At 42.3% G+C, this 17,461-nt stretch overlaps 1 protein-coding gene across 1 annotated transcript in view; it reads left to right on the forward strand.

Annotated features, from left to right (window-relative positions):
- ptch1 (patched 1) overlaps positions 1–16,524 on the forward strand; it is a 48,890-nt gene extending 32,366 nt beyond the window's left edge. Inside the window, 8 exon segments of the mRNA XM_030737498.1 lie at positions 4,230–4,413; positions 6,167–6,447; positions 8,561–8,698; positions 8,802–8,944; positions 12,584–12,683; positions 12,792–13,145; positions 13,264–13,807; positions 13,907–16,524. Coding sequence (XP_030593358.1) covers positions 4,230–4,413; positions 6,167–6,447; positions 8,561–8,698; positions 8,802–8,944; positions 12,584–12,683; positions 12,792–13,145; positions 13,264–13,806 — 1,743 coding nt within the window. The 3' untranslated portion in view covers position 13,807; positions 13,907–16,524.
- Positions 16,525–17,461: the final 937 nt, after the last annotated feature.

Consider the following 17,461-nt stretch of genomic DNA (forward strand, 5'->3'; position numbering starts at 1 on the left):
TAGCGCCATCCCACAAGTGGACAGGATTGGTTCCGTATGTGTAAAATCTCGGGTACTTGAATCTGTGGGTTTTTTTGACTATCATTGGTACACTGCAGTTCCAAGATGAAAATGCTGTGCCATGTGGAGGTGTGAGGAAGTGTATGCAGACTGTATTTAAGTGTAGACCAAGCTGACTGCATGACATGGATTACAACTTGAGGATAGACTTGAGAGACACTCAGACCAATTTCAAAGCTCTTTTGTACCACTGTATGTGCATGCGTGTCCGTCTAGAAGAGCCACGCCCAGCTTAAAACCATTTCTATTCATATTTTTCTCTTTCACTCTGTCTGTCTTCATGTGATGACTTTACCGAGCCCAGGAATTTAAAGCTCTCGCTGGAGCTGCAGCCTGCCTCTGAAAAACCTATTAACTCTTCATTTAAACGATTTGTCAGTTTGTGTGTGTTTTTGTGTGCATGCGACGTGCATATAGCAGGGCCTTGACAGTGAGCTGTTTCCCTTTAACATCAAGTCTTTCAGCTTGACACTTTGTCAGTGACTCCAGCCACAGTTTATAGTGTGAGAAATTGGATGGCTGAAACAAACTGGTGCAGAAAAACGCCTGTAAACCCCAGAGGGTCTATAAATTATTAATCTGGATTCTGTGGCCCTAAGTAAAAACATTAGTCTGATTCACTAAGAAGTAAAATTTTAGAACATATTTGCATATATTTTTTATATATAAATGAAAGAATCTACTTGGGCAGACTATTATGTGGAGCCCTTGAGGTGGTAGAGAAATGCTTATTTGCTGCAGTTGGATACATTCTGTGACTTAAAGGTCTGACATTTGTTTGAGTCTGAGATGCCGGTGCTATATTCACAGCACATGTAAAATTAAAAACTCCTACTCTTCCCAGCCACTTAATTCCATAATATACACCAGCATGCAAAAGTATTCAATCAAACAATTGTTATATTTACGAGACCTGCAGGGGAAAAAAAAGGTGCCGCATGTGCTGCGTTATGTGGCCTGAAAGTCTGCTTTGGGTGAGGGGAAAATTTATGGTTTGAGTGCAGCACATGACTGTTTAGGTAGAAGAGTACCCATATTTCATCTTTGGTACTGGCTGAGCTACAAGAAGTTCTTGGCAATGAGTTTCTGAAAGGTTAGGCCTGCACTGCGATTGGTGGCGATGTTGACATTGCTCCTCGGTTAAAGTACAAATGAAACATAAAAGTGAGTAAACAAGAAAGCATGTTATCTTAATCATGTAACGAAATCCAGCTGAGATGTTAAAGCTGTTGAAGCTGTCTCCTGCATGGTACTTAATGAGTGTTTGATGTCCAACAGCGACTCGAGTGTAGCTACCAAGCACCTTGGGTCTCGGAAGGAGGTCGAGACAGGAACTTAGTAGAAGATTAAATCAGGTCTCTTATATGTCAGTGGAAAGATACCAACCTGATAATGTGAAAGTCTGGGGGAGAAACAGGAGGAAATGAGGGGAAAGATTGTGTTTGTGGAGCTGGGTAAATGTTCTCAGCTTCAACAGGGCATTGAATGCTTTTCTTAGTTTAGTATCACCTCCAAAAAAACAACATATGTGGATGCATGGCTGCATTCTTTGGCAGGAAAACGCGAAAACAGAAGATAAGAAACTGGAGAAATATAAAAACAAAATTCTTGGCCGGGATATCTGCAAAGCTCAAACACAAAACAAGCCATGTCCATTTCAACACTGAGCTCATTTTCATCAAGGGTAATTAACTTTGACTCTGTGTCTTGTGTTTATTTATATTTGGAATTTGTGCAACTCTGTGTTCAAGTCATACGGCTCTACAGATGTGTATTAAAGCTTTTCTCCACCCCTCCCTTTTACTCTTATGGCTATTCTCATACCCAAATAAACTCCATTGGAGCAGTTATTTAGCTGACAGGAAACAGGGGCAGTCCTGGTGTGCGGCCCCGTGACATCACTTCCTCTGCCTGTGAGGGAAGTGTACTTGCCGTGAGGCGTGGGGGCCGCCAGCAGAGCTGCCTGGGCTTCCCGTGACAGCTTGAAGACATACAGTTGTTGAGTATCCTGCTGTTAAATTCGATCCAGATCCTCTGGAATCTGTCTCTCCCTCGCTCCTTCTCCTTCACAAACTCCTGCTCACACTACCACTCGCTCTCTCCCTCTCACTCCCTCTGTCTTCTCCTCCCTCCCTTTCTCTTCCTCTGCTCCACTGCTGTGTCCTCTTTCAATGAGGGAGCTGGAAGCACGTGGTTTCTTTGAGACAGCTCTGTGTGCGCATTTGTGTGTTTTGAATGTGTGTTTCTCCTTTTTTTTTTTTCCTGATGTGCATGTACTTGTTGAGCAGTAGCTGTCTTTTGTTTCTCAAAATAAGGACCAGATCTTTACCAAATCTGGTAAATTACACTGCTAGATGTTTTATTTTGATATGCCACTCTATGAATCTGTGCAGAGGTGTTCTGTTTTTGATTTGTCCCTGCTAACAAATCTCTATGCTGGTGACCATTTGGTTCTTGTATGTGTGGTTTTAAAGGTGTATATATATATTGCAATAAAAAGATAAATGTTTGGTATTTGAGATTAGAGATTAAGGAGTAGGTTGAAAGTTTGAAAGTCCCAAAAAAAGGCTTTGTCTTACACTAACACTATCAAGAGCTCTTTTCTTCTTAGGGCAGGGTCCATCTGTGGCGCCAGGCTTTCTGGGTACCCATAGGGGTCAGGAGAACCATGTGTGAGGAACATTTGTACAGATGTTGTGTTATTTTTATAGCTCTACTCCATTTGCTGGGTGGCATTTCCTTCAGTGTTAACAACCAGGTTAACTGCACACAGACGCGCTCAGGGACTCCAGCCAATTTTTTTATTGTTACGCTAACTCAAGCAATTTTTCTCTCCCCCACCCCCCACCACAAAAGAAAAAAAAAAAACTACTCCTTTCTTCATGTACCTAACCCCATGAGTCCAGCTTCAACCCCCAGAATGCTCCCTGCCTCTGTGAAAGAGGGATTTATGGTTCCTAGAAAGGAGAGTGGCAGAGTGGTGTGCAGTAATGGTTTTACCTCTTAGGAGGTAGCAATGCTAGACTACACTCCTGTTTCCACATGGGAGGGCAAAAGAAACAGCCCTTAGTGAGACAGTCATTCGCATCTACCTACTGACCTACGCCTTCAAGCCAAGCGATGCTGAATAAAACACTGCGATAAGGCAGAATCGCAGAATCACACACCAACTGAAACATATGTGTTACAAAGCCCCTTAGAGATTTTATCATAAGGAAAGCTAAGTGATGTCATTATTTGTATTGTACCATTTTTGTCTTTAGGCACAGCTTTGGTTATATATTGCTGAGATATTCAATCTGGACCAAAGTGGTGGACCTACTTACCAATATGTATGTTGAACATTGCACTTATTCTCTTAACAAGGCCAACAAGAAAAAAACTAAATACATTTTTTTTAACTCACCTGAGATTGTCCAAGTCCAGAAACTCAAAACACAACCTGCACAGCTCTACAATAACCAGAATATCTAATTAAAGCTTCCTTCGTTTAAATACTGGATTTCTTGGTACTACAGGCAGCAGCAACAGCTGCTTCTTGACAGGAGAGCATTGCAAGGTTTCCTTTAGAAATTTATTCAGAGTGGTCAGGACATTGGGTCTGAGGGTTGGCCAGCCAATATCTACTATATGTAAAGGGAGAAGCTGATTCAACATTTTCCATGTTTTAATGTGGCATGATAATTCTGGGAAGCTGTGATCAGAAGTACGGGAATGTTCAGAAAGGCAACCAGTGTCTGACTTGTTGGTTTTTCTTTGGTTGGAAAGAGAGAGGGGCTAATATTTGAGTCATATTTTGAAAGCTGCTCCGTTCTCTTGCACTCATGCGTGTGTATAAATAAGCATTTCTGTGGTCAGCTCACCTGTAGAATGTTATGGTTAAACATCCCATATTTCCACAATACCTTTCGTTTCTAGTGTATACTTAACAGCCGCAAGCGCCCCAATTTTTTTTTCCCCCCGATGTTTTTCCTCAATTTAATTTTTTCCATTTTCTAATAATTCCATTTCAATTCAAATTTCAAAGTTTTGCTTGGTACTAGTATACACGTGAATGACACAATGCATTCAATTAATTATGTGTCTGAAAACTGCAATGTAAGAGACTATACCAAAATGTATTAGTTTAATTACCATCATTAATTCATCTCATTTGTGGGTTTTTGTAGCTGACTCGCCAGAGGCTTGTGGATGCAGACGGGATCATCAACCCTGGAGCTTTTTATATCTACCTAACAGCTTGGGTCAGCAATGATCCTGTGGCCTATGCCGCCTCACAAGCTAACATTCGTCCACACCCTCCTGAGTGGCTCCACGACCCTACCGACTCCATGCCCGAGACACGCCTCAGCAGTAAGTCTGCACGCCCTATGTTCACATTGGACAGTTGAGAACCGAATGCATAGCAGTGCGACAGAGTGGAGGTTTTCTTTCAAGCTAAGGAAGAAATTGTAAATAATAATGCTTTTAGCTCCAACAAGTTCGGCAATCCATTCATTTGAAATATTACTATAAGGTACAGCCAAACATATTGCATTTATTATCTGCTTACTGAAACTTTATGCCTAACTTTCGTGAGGTTTATGAGTCTCGGCTACAACTTTTTCAGGTTCCATAAGGCAGCGAGTACATGTAAGCAGTGGTCACCGCTTGTGGTTTGAGTTATTGGTCCTTTTAGCTCTAAGTGAGGTATTAGACTTTACTGTAGCACTGCAATATGTGTGCATTTGTGCATGACTGAACTCACTCTGCAAAGCTGAGGACCAAGACGCAACTCGCTGTTATTCTTCTAATAGCGCCTGTGGTAAATGCTATAATCCTGACTACCATGGGGCTCTACCATTACACCCACATACACACATTATTAAAACTCAGTGACCCCAAAAACAGCGCACACCCTGCTCTCGTTTCCCTGCCACACACACAGACTGTAAGTCACATAAAAAGTATACTTATGTTGATATTTGACTCTAGCCTGTGATCTGGTGCAAGAAGGTGTTCCACGATGAGGGAGGGGATGATTGGATAGTTAAGAGTGAGACAGGATTGGGGTTGGAAGCACAATTGGATAACAAGCAGGAAGTCCTTGACAGAGGGGGTGGAGGTGGGGTGGAGTTGATTGGATAAGCTGCATGAAGTGTTTGGCTGTGCGGAAGCCCCCTGGATTAGATCTGTGTCTGCCAAAAGTTGCAGGTGTTCTAATGGAAATTTATAGTTGAGATTATAATGGGCCGTACCATGTTAGCAAGTTCTTCCATCTAACCCTGCAGTTACTGTGGAATACATAAAAGCAGCATCAGACAAGGAAATACAGGAAATAAAAATTGGCAGTTATGGAGACGTGGAGTGTGGTGGTGATACCGCCACTACCATCAATGTGCTGTTCATTACACCAAAAGCAGATTCTAAATGAATGCAATATTTTGTCAGCATGTAATATGACTCTGTAGCAACATGACAGGCAGATACACGTGATTGCGCATTTATGTTCTGCTTAACGTGGTGGCGCTAAGGTTAGGGTGTGGTAATGGCAGTGATTCTGACATTGTAATTACCTTGAATCAACGTTAGCTCTGACAGTCTGCTGTGTCTGGAACTGATAGGCCCTCATTAGCCTGGCTGGGCCACAGGCTGGCCAGGATTGAGTCAATGGAGGTCTGTTTCACTCTCCTCGCCCACCCCCACAACACACACACACACACACACACACACACGCACGCGTGTTCATCCACAGATGTAGCTTCTCTTGGAACAGAGCTGGATTAGGGAGGGAAAGCCTTGGTATTGATGGTTTGGCTGAAGAGTCTCAATTAGTTCTGCAGATATACAGTGATCAGAACCTAATTAGAGTAAATCAGAATAGACAAATGTCATCTACAGATGCCACTGTTGCCACTGTTGATTTATCCGATTACTTCCTAAATGTTCCTCAACAGTCTTTTTTTTTTTTTTTTTTTAGTTGAAACTTTATCATCTGTGTGGTCTTTGCTTCCAAATCCCCAAAGTGAATACTTCACCAGTTGCATTGGGCAAATGTCATATAATGAAAAATCTTTAAGTCAAGTGGACAGTTTTGCTAACGTTATCGGATTTTCTCTCCATCCAGTTCCAGCTGCTGAGCCCATCGAATACGCACAGTTCCCCTTCTACCTCAACGGGCTCCGGGAGACGCCGCAGTTTGTGGAAGCCATCGAGAGCGTACGGGCCATCTGCAGCAATTACAGCCGACAAGGCTTGCCCTCCTACCCCAACGGCTACCCTTTCCTGTTCTGGGAACAGTATGTTAGTCTACGCCACTGGCTTCTGCTGTCCATCAGCGTGGTGCTTGCTTGTACCTTTCTCGTCTGTGCCCTTTTTCTACTCAACCCCTGGACCGCTGGCATTATAGTAAGTGTTAGAGAAAATGCACAGAGTGCACCTAGACAAATGCAGTAACTGCAAGTACAAAGGATGATAATGACCAAAGAACACACATATATCCCTAGACTGCAGCGGATGTACTGAGACATAATTTTAGAGAAAGATAAAAATGTGCCTGCGCCTTTTGATAAGTTGGCTGCCTGACATAGAGAAAGAGACCTTAGCTTTCAGTTATTTACTTAAAACTTTTAGCTTTAAGTCATTTTTTTCCCTCTCCTGTCATTTCCTGGTTTTTGCGTGTGGTCCAGAATGCATGTCAGAGGGAGAGAGTCGGAAAAGAGAAGGGGCTGGTGTGTGTTATCGTAGCCCCCGTCACCAGTGTTTATCTTGTGCTGTTTTGTTAGGACCAGTCTGTTTAGTCTAGTCCAACACTCCCAGACAGTAATTCTGAAATAAATGGGAAGAGGACAAAAAGTTGCTCCAGCAACTGGCTCCCACTCTAAACCTATAAAATGTTTGATTTTATTTCCATCTCTAACATTCATCCACTCTTGCTCCTCTCAGAAGAGACGTTTCCAAGGATACCTGCAAACATGCATTCGGATACACAAGGCAGTTCTCAAAAACACTTTGAGTACATGTACATACTTGCACACACATACAGTATGAATGTTTAAACACGCAGGTACATAATTCACATGGAAACACGTACACAGAGCACTCTGGTTTTTCTCTCTGGTGGGTTGCATTTTACAACAGGCAGTGGCCAGGCCGCCTGAACCCTAAAACAAGGGAGGAGGGGACTTCATGTTTATTGTCTCCAGGCCTTACTAGCAAGATCAAAACATCAGTTATGAGAGAGGTGTCATGGACCAAACTATAGGCAGCCCTACAATATCAAACACTCAAGCCGTTTGAAAGTCTTCAAGCCCTGAAACCCATCATAACCATGTAGAGTTTAAATATTATGTCTTGTTAGATTTATATAGTTAGTTTCTAATCCACTTGATATTGATTGTTCTTAACACTTCGAATCAGAATGGGTCTCAGCATAATCCATTGTAATCTGGCTGCTTTCTGTCTTTGTTTGCAATTTACATTTTATATTATCTATGGGAAAAAAATGACTTGAAATAAACAAAAGTACAGAATTTACCTCACACAGAGAATAAGTGATAAGCATTAAAAGTCTACTAATTCTTATAATGAAAGAAAAATTGTTAAAACTAGTAACACCTTTTCCTCAAACTCTATATTTTAGTAACGTGTTATTAATGTATCTGCACACTTATGATGAGTTCACCCAAAATGCACTTCAGAAGAAAGTGGTGCACACATCACAAAGTACAAATAGCCTTTGTGGATATGCACATACTCCGTGCTGGGTCACCTATACATGCACGTACACATACCTACCTCCTCTGCCCACCTTAACCCTCTTCAAAGGATTTGGGCCCCATGTAACCTGACACCTGTCAGCTGATAATGGCAGCTCCTGTCCTGCTCTGCTCAGGAGCCTACACACACACACACACACACACACACACACACACACACACACACACACACACACACACACACACACACACACACACACACACACACATTTCACCCACATGTATGGTTACTGCGTAACACATTTATACCTCAGAGATATTCACACATATCACCCTCATGTATTATTTCTCTGCCTCATCTGTCTTGTATGCAGTCAAAGTCCAGGTCAAATGTAAGTTCACACAGCACATGCAGGGAACAGTGATTTGTTTATGCTAGATCATAAAGTAGATTGATTCCTTTTGTGGTAATTAAACCTACTTCTCACAGACAGTTTTCACCTCTTTCACCTAGCAAATGTGCATTATATTGCTAGATTAACTGCCATTTTCTCATCATTTTGAATAAAGGGTATTGTTATGATCTTTTGAAGTCAAATTTATAAGAGAAAAAGACATTTGTGCCATGAAAAACCTACAAACAAAAACATTTGAATTGATGAAGAACATAAAATGGCTGTAAAGACTGGTTTGTGCAGATTTTTTATTTATTTTTTTTTTTTTTTAAGGCAGGTGTAACTAAAGCTTCCTGTAGATTGAACAACCACACACATTTCTTACAGAAACTCTTTCTTTCCCTTCAGGTGTTGGTGCTTTCTCTCATGACTGTGGAGCTGTTTGGCTTCATGGGGCTGATGGGAATCAAGCTGAGCGCCGTCCCTGTTGTCATTCTCATCGCCTCTGTGGGCATCGGAGTGGAATTTACCGTCCATGTGGCCCTGGTAGGCTTAAAAAATGAATTAATGAATCAACATTAGTGTGTGTTTCTTTTACTTACTTTCTAATCATAACTGCTCCTAACTTCTTTTTCTGTGTGTGTTGTAGGCATTCCTGACAGCCATAGGGGATCGTCACAAGCGGGCAGTGCTGGCACTGGAGCACATGTTTGCTCCGGTGCTCGATGGAGCCTTTTCTACATTTTTAGGCATCCTGATGCTCGCAGGCTCTGAGTTTGACTTTATTGTCAGGTCAGTAAAAAATCACTTACAAGAAACTGCTACATTCATTCAAATATAGGATTTAAATAATGACCGTAGACCAAGATCTGTATGCCACACAGGAAGACTCCAGTCATGCATGACAGCTGCGCTTTTCTCCTGCCTCTCTTTAAACCTCATCCATTTCCCGCTACCACTAACAATCCTGTTATTATTATTATTATTTTGTCCATTTCTGGGGATAATCTCTAAGAAACCGCATCAAACAAACATTCATCCTTTATGTCTTTTCTTTCGTCTGCCTCTTCATCCTCATAATGTCACGTCATGCCTGATGTTTTAGGGGAAACCAGGGGAAGGATTGAAAATTAAAGGTCAAAAATAGGTTGGGGAAAAGGGCTGTAAGGGAGGTGACAGAGGGGGGGCAAAGTGAAAGAGAGTGAGGGGCAGAGAGAGAGCAGGAAAGACCTCTGGCTTTTGTAATCTCCTTCAACTGGTTTAACTGCCCTCACTAGACATTTATAAGCACGGAAAGGAGTAACAGAGTGGGGGGCAAGAGGGCAGCTGTGCAAAGACAGGAGAAGTGGAAATTAAAACCGACACACTGCCGGGGCTCCATGCAGGTGGCTGCTTTTTTGTGTGCACCCTCTTAAGCGTCAGACTGAAAGGTAGCAGCCAGCTGCCATTCAAAGTAAGAGTATGAAGAATTCTGTATATTTTCAAACTCTATATTATTTTGAGAAGTTTCCCCAGACCTCAGTGCATTATTTAAAGTAGCTCATGTCTTTGCATGGCTATATGTACGTGCATCCTTGGTTGCCGCTGGATGAGGTAGCTGTATTGGCCTGTTTTTTTGAGAACTGGAAGCACTGAAATCCATGTGATCTGTAAGCATTCATATGCGCATGCCTCATCTGTGCACACCCACACAGTCCCCCCTCATATAGACACACCAACCTGCTCCGTGACCCTGTAATCATGGGGGTCAATGATGGTGTGCCTGCCAGTAAGAGTCCACACAGATACACACCCATACAAACATACACATACAAACTATAGAGGCCTATAGACCTCTCCTCACCTCCAGTGGCGTGCTCTGGTTTCTGGCTCAGTCTCGGGCCTCCATTTAAAGGTTCTGCTGTTGTCTGAGCAAACAAAGCAGCGCCCCAAGACGGCGCAATAACAACAGGCCCAGCTCATATTTTTCTGCTTGTGCCGAAAGAAATGTTTCCCTGGCTTTCCCCATCAGCCCTGTGAATGTTTTCACTCTAAACAGCCTGGCGGGGCATACAACCTGGTATGTGGGCTGCACACGTGCACACGTACATATGTGTGCATATGTTTCTCCAAAAGCTTTCACTCCTGATGGTGTGTGTGGAAATGCTAGCTGTAGTAATGGCACAATTATTTCAGGTCAGCTTTGAGAAACAGTTATGATAATCAAATAAAAGCAGATAAAGGATCTGTGGCATTTAAAACTATGAAGTGTGATTTGCATGTCTATGACACTTCAGTTTTTGAGTGTTACCAGAAAGCTAATCAAAGGCCCGTTATGGCTGTAACGTGTCCATTTGCTACCAAGTTCTTAAATATGCTGTTATTATTAAGGTGACTAAATTTCAACTGTGTAAAAACTTGTACCAATAAAGTATCCTTAAAAAGTTTACTTTACTACCTTCCATTTCGCAGATTAAGACACAGTTTTGTAGATGTAAGTATTTGTTTACTGCTCCGTGTTGGTTTCTGATGTAGAGTATTCCATTAGCTAGTCTGCTGACACAGCCTCTGGGAGCAATGGCCAGCTTTTTCGATTCTTCCAGTGTACTTAGCACCCAAATTTCATATTTCCATCTACCAGTTATTTTTCTGAAAAGTAGATACATTAAAACAATTTCCAAATCATCCTAGGACAATTCCTGATAGTTAGCTGACGCCTTTGGCAAATGCAGTCTCTCTTTTTCTCCCTGCATTGACTTAATTAAGGCTATATCCTCCCTTGTTCCAGACTTCCATCAGCCCCAATTTAACAGTCAGTACAAAATACTATCACCTTAACACAACCATCTACAGCAGGCAGTCCTGTCAAAATTCCTGCAACAACAGGTGGTGAAAATACCACTTGCTGATCTCATCATTGCAGGCTGCACCTGAGAAGTCTGAGTTTCTATAAGTCACTTCATCCATCTTTTGGGTAGCTTTGCAACAATTTGTATTTTTTTTTTTTTTTTTTTTTTTTTGGAGTCCATCTTAGCTTGTCTGTCATGTAAATAAAGTGGAAGGATGAGAAAGAGACTGTTTCACAGTCATTCAATTTTCTAGAACTGTGTATGAAAGGCCCCCCCCTGCTGTGTAGACATGGACCCTTGCTCCTTACTTGTGGATAGTCCTTTCTGCAGTGCCTCTTCATTCTCTACACACACACACCCCACTATAACACAACACAAGGATTAGTTATGAATGTGCACTTAATCTGAGGCCCAGCTGCACAGCACATCTACACATTTGTTAGCTCCTATTTACACCCACCCACGCACACAAACAAAGAATATAGTCAAGAGTCAAAAAAAAAAAAAAAAAAAGCATTCATAGTGTGGCCCTGAATACCTGAGAGCTTCCACTGGAAAACCAATGGGTGGCTATTGGGGGGGTGGCTTCCATAATGAAGGAAGCAGGGTTAGTAAGAGAGGGAGATTTAGAGTGGAGATTGGGGAGTCTTACCTGATACATTGGAGATTTAATTAGACGGAGTGGCTTGTGGAGTGGCCGGGAATTTCACAGGGGCTTAGCTGGAAGGAAGGGAGAGAAAAAAGCGAGGAAGAGAGAGAAAGAAAGGAGAGGGAGAGAGGCCAGGGAGGGGTGGTGCTGAGGGTCCCCTTCTCTTCTTCCTAGAGTAAATTGTTTAAATTCTATACCCTTCACTTCATTTGTTTGCTCCTTGCTTTTTTTTTTTTGAGCTAGAGAGGAAAGAGAGAGAGAGGCCCCTGTCCTCTTGTACCCCCCCCATGCCCCAATGTCACCCCCCCACTTTTGCTCTCCTTTGCCCCCCCCCCCCCCACACACATTCCTCACTGCTTTGTTTTCTCCTTGTTTGCTTATACACCACACACCCAAGAAAGAGTACCCTCACCCCCAATAACCCCCCCACCCTCCCCCTCGTCTTTTTTCCCTTTCCTCCCGTGCCTTTGAATTAACCAGCTCTGGCTAATTATGTTTCCCCTTTCTTTTCTCTCCGCGGCTTCTTTAAGACTAACCCTCTTTGGCAGGACTTAGAAACGCACAAGGTACATTTCTGTTTTGCTCCTCAAGACTGCAGTGCATGCCAGCCTAGTCTGTGGGGGGTTTGTGTGTGTGTCTGCATGTGTGTGGGTGTTTTGGGAGTGGCGGGTGTCTTTGTGAAAGTATTATTTTGGGCATGTGTAATGGTTGATCTTGCACATGTCTCCCCACGTCTAAACCTCTGTGGTTTGCGCAGGTATTTTCTTTGTTTCTTCAGCCTGCTCCATTTCACTTCTTGTGTGCCTGTGTTGGCGACGTTGATAAAATCTTATAGCTTTAATAAATGTTTTCATGTTGTATGACAGAGAAGGCCACAAGAAAATGTTATGTTTATTTATTTAAAGCTGATATGAAAGTTCATTCCCCTTTGTGAACTCTTTCTTTGTACGACAGGTATTTCTTTGCAGTGTTAGCCATCCTAACAGTCCTTGGAGTACTGAATGGATTAGTCCTGCTCCCAGTATTATTATCATACTTTGGACCTTATCCAGAGGTAAGAACTTGCAAAATGCAAGAAAATCTAAATTACCCAGGACAATTGACTTTTTTTAAGTTCAGAAAGCCAGAATATATATAATAACTCTCTCTGCTTACCACTCAGGTATCACCAGTTGATGGTCGTAGCCGGTTACCAACCCCATCTCCAGAGGCCCCTCCTCATGTGGTCCATTTCTCACTCCATCCTCAGCACACCACTGCGGCCACCACCACCTCTGGTGCAGCTTCAGACTCGTCAGACTCGGAGTACAGCTCAAACACCACAGCATCCGGTATCAGCCAGGAGCTGCAGAATTACAACCTGCATTCACACAGAGGACAAACTCGAGCAGAGGACCAGCAGTACCACCTCCAGATCAGCAGGGGCAGAGCTAGGACAGAGGAGATTAGGAGGGGAGCATCAGGACATAGGCGCTCAGCTAGACAGCCTGACCCTCCAGCCTATACTGTGTCTTCAGTAAGAAAAATATCCCATATTGTGTTGCCTGTATGACTCTTTTGATTGTATATTATCTGTCTCTGGTCACATTACAGAAATGGAAAACTAATTTTAAATGTGTTTTTCTGTTCTGCAGTCTGTCTCCTCTCAGGGTTGTGATTCTGCTACCCAGCATGGATCTACTCAAAACAGCAGTAGGGACCCCAAGAGCCAGCTGCACTGGCAGGGCCCGCCCCCAGCCCGGCCGCGCATGGACGCTTTTGAAACTGCTACTGAGGCTGGGGGCCATTTTGGCTCACACAGCCATAGAGAACACTCAGCAGGCCACAGAGGCCGCTCTTCCCATAACCCACAACCTAGTCATCACCTCCCACACCAACACCCCAACCCCACCCCGTATGGCCAACCCATCACCACGGTAACAGCATCAGCCTCAGTCACAGTTGCAGTCCACCCACCCCCCTTGTCCAGCCAGAGCGCTGCTTCCACTTATCCAGGATACACTGCAACAGACAGTTACTGCCCATCAGGGACAGAGGGGCCAGAGTCTGCCTTCCAGGACCCACATGTGCCACTCTACACCCACACAGGGACCAGGGGAGTCAAAGTAGAGGCCATGGAGCTCCAAGATTTGGAGTTTGAGGCAGCTGAGATCAACAGTGGCAGACGAGCTAGCTGAGGTGAGATCTAGTCTGGTTGAGGAGATCCATTTGTAGCACAACTGTCCTTTTTAGTTTCAACACAAAGTACTGACAATATAGTCTCCTTTTTGTTTCCAGGTCTGGAGCACAGAAGTACTATGGCCAAAGATGGACTCTTCTGTATTACTGAGCAGCTGACCCAGTCTGGCCTAACTCAGCCCAGCATAGCTCAACCTGGCTCACCCCCAACCTAAGCAGCGAGAAACTTGCCAGTGTTGCCATAATGGTGCTCATTCTTACTGTAACCCAGTGGACTATTGTCTTAGATATTTCTATCTATATTTAAAAGATGTATACATATGTAAATATGAACATAAAGTAGGTATAATTTTAGGAGCTGTACAACTCCTCATGTTAACAGACTGGGGCTGCCATATTATTTGTGTTGTGTACATGAGTGCGTGTTTGTGTGTCTGCGCGTGGGAGAGAGATAGATCTCTGATTACTGTTGACTTATCTGTGGATCTGTGCCATTAGAAAGCTTCATTTTGGCAAAAATCACCGGTCAGCATTCACTGTTGCTGCTTACAATATTTTTAAAATATACATTTATAACTCTATGCAAATGTCTCTTTAAACAAAAGAAGTGATCTGTGTGTGTGTGTGTGTGTGTGTGTGTGTAGGGCTGTATAATGTGAAACAGCGTCATCATTTTCTGGCTTACACATCAGATACATCCTCAAAACTGACTAACATTTACACTCATTTAAAATATGAGGGAAACTGTTAGACTTATCAAACCAAGCTACATATATATGTGTGTGTGTGTGTGTGTGTGTGTGTGTGTGTGTGTGTGTGTGTGCGTGTGTTTATCTGTGAGTGATTATTGTATAAAGGTACGCTTGTAAAACTATTAATTTTTATCACAAACCTGTGGTAGTTATGAAACATTTACTGTTTAACTTGACACGCTATGCGTGCTATTTAATATGAGCTGATATGAAGAATTTTAAAAGCTGTTTTTTAATTTTGATCTATTTTGTTTGGTTGGTTTGTTTTGTTATCGCCTCGGCATTGGAACCTGTTTCTGCTCTCAGCTTTGTATCACTGTCTGTTAAGCTGGTTGTATTTTACTGTACGAGGTTATGTATTGTTTAACCCTAGCAGGCTCAAAACAGGTTCCGTCTTATATACTGACTTATGAGCAGTAAACCCACCTCAGAAACTCACTCTACCTTTACAGGGACATTCATGTTACTGATTCTGGAACAGGGTTAACACGGGGTGCTAACTCTGCACCCTAAGTGGTTGCATCTAGTGGATAAGCTAAAAAAAAAAAATCTGTATACTGTATGACCCAATTAAACATGGCACTTGACTGCATTTAAACTTCACAGGAATAACTCGCCTAAAGTAGCTCTTTCTGTCCATCCAGTAAGCTAGCCCATGCAGCCTGCTAAGGGCTAAGCCCTATATGGCCTGACAATGTGCTCCATGTGTTTAACAATGTGCATGTGTGTATAATCATTTGTGTATGTGTGAGAGTTCTTCATCTTACTGCCTATGCTCGTCTTAGTGACAGTAAAGAGAGCTGGCTCCAGTTTGCCAACAGCTGTCCCCACTATCCTCATCTCACAAAAAAATCCACAGCCTAATGCCATGACAATAATTGGACGTCTCCACTCAAAATGCTGTGTTGCACAGCCCAGAGCCTCAGGGGTCAGAGTTTACACCGCCAGCCCCTCTCTCCACCACCAACGGCCATTTTATATCTGCATGTGTACTCGTAGCCTCTCCAGGCCCCTTTGGCACCCTGCACACACCTTCCTCAAAACCTCCACTTTACACTCACATCCTGTTAAACACTTGTAGCTTTTCCCAGAAGTCTTTGCAGTTTTTCTCCTCCTGTTACATCAGCTGCTTGCATGAAATAGGTTGTTCTCTTTGTGTTCTTTTTTTTTTTTTTTTTTTTTTCTTGTTCTGTTTTCTCCCAATGTCACATTGGCAGTAGCGGAGAGAATCATAGCTGGCAACTATTTTATTCATTCTAAATGTTTTTTTGTTTGTTTGTTTTTGGTCAATTGTGATATTTATATTTTTGTAATATAAAATATGTTTTTTTTTCTTTCATTATTGTTTTGATGTGGATAACAAATGCAGGGATTTTTATGACTATTGAAAAAAAAAAAACACTATTACATTTTAATGTTTTTACATTAATGGAGTTTGATCTGTATAAAGTGCTTACTAATGTTAAATAGGAAAAAGAGTATATAACATTTTACACTACAGGTCTCATCATAGCTCTTAGAGGATTTTAAAAGGAAAAAAAAAATCATTGGTTCTTCCAGACTGCCTTTCTGGTCTCGGTTGGCGTGGATGTATGCTGTTTTCAGTTACAAAGATAAATGTATGCCATATAATTTATTTATATGAAAATTTATTTTTGTAGTGTACATAGTAGTCGTCAAGGTATTTGACAGAAGTATATTTTTAAAGAGTTTATATGTAATGATATACCATAACAGAAAAAAAAAGCCTTAAGGTGCACACTTTCATTGCTAACTGTCTTGTTAGACAACATTGACACCTCCCCTTCAGTATTATGTTCCGATCAGCTGTTTCTATGGGTTTGTCAAAAGCTAGTCATGAAAGTAGAAATTGTACTAGCTCTCTAAATATTAATGTTCAAACACTGATAGATTTCTAACTAATAAAAATATAACTTATTTGTCTTTTTGTTCATAACTTTAATAAATGGAAACTTAAAATGATTGCTTTGGTCTGAGTGTGAGTTGATTCTTCTCCAGATAAACATGATCTCCTTCCATCCCTCTCTCCTCCCTCTGACACATCCTGCAGTTTCAAACTCTGACATCTGGTCTGGAGCCCTACAGCCCCCCCCCCCCCCCCCCCCCCCCCCGCCACCTCCACTCTCTATTCTGCATGATTTTGATTGACAGCTTTATAGACTGCAAGGAAATTGGTTGTAGTTACAATACAGCTGGCCTGTTCAGAGTAATGAAAAAGGGCATGTGGCCTTAAGCTTGCTGCACTGATGGTGAAAGAGTACAAGCGCCTTGTCAACTGCATGGGTGGCAGCTATTTATTCTCATACTCGAGAGTTGTGAGAGAAAGTTTTAGCCACCCTGGAGGAAAGTGCTTCAATCAAAATACAAGTGTCCTTTCTGGTATTTCTAACCACAAATACAAGAGCTATTTTCCTAAGCTACAGTCTGAACCTGAACCTCAAGGAGGCTAAGGAACTCACTGACCCTGGATCAGCGGTAAACGGTGGGCAGCAGGCATGTCATTATCTTTTAAAGCCAATAAAGGCACACAACTCTCCTGCATCCTGTCCAGCCAGTGCAAAACTGCAGGCTGACATCTTACAAATGACAGGGTGTACTTGGAAAAGTGGGTGGTAGCATGTTGTGTATCATGTCCTGAACTTTTCTAACTAGACTTGACTTTTTTACGTTGCTGCTTGATGAGAATTCAGAGCAGAGGTAATGTGTTGCATGCAGATTGTGATGTGGCAGTGAAAAAAAAAAGAAAAAAAAAAGAGGTTTCAAGTTCTTAAATTCTCACGAAAATCACAATGCAACCTCTGCAGGTTAAAAGTCATTTAATGAAAAACAGCGTGTTGAAAAATATGCTGAAAGGTAAATTATCTGTGCCGACCCCATGGTT

The sequence above is a fragment of the Archocentrus centrarchus genome, chromosome 9, assembly GCF_007364275.1.
Source record: "Archocentrus centrarchus isolate MPI-CPG fArcCen1 chromosome 9, fArcCen1, whole genome shotgun sequence".
Taxonomy (NCBI): domain Eukaryota; kingdom Metazoa; phylum Chordata; class Actinopteri; order Cichliformes; family Cichlidae; genus Archocentrus; species Archocentrus centrarchus.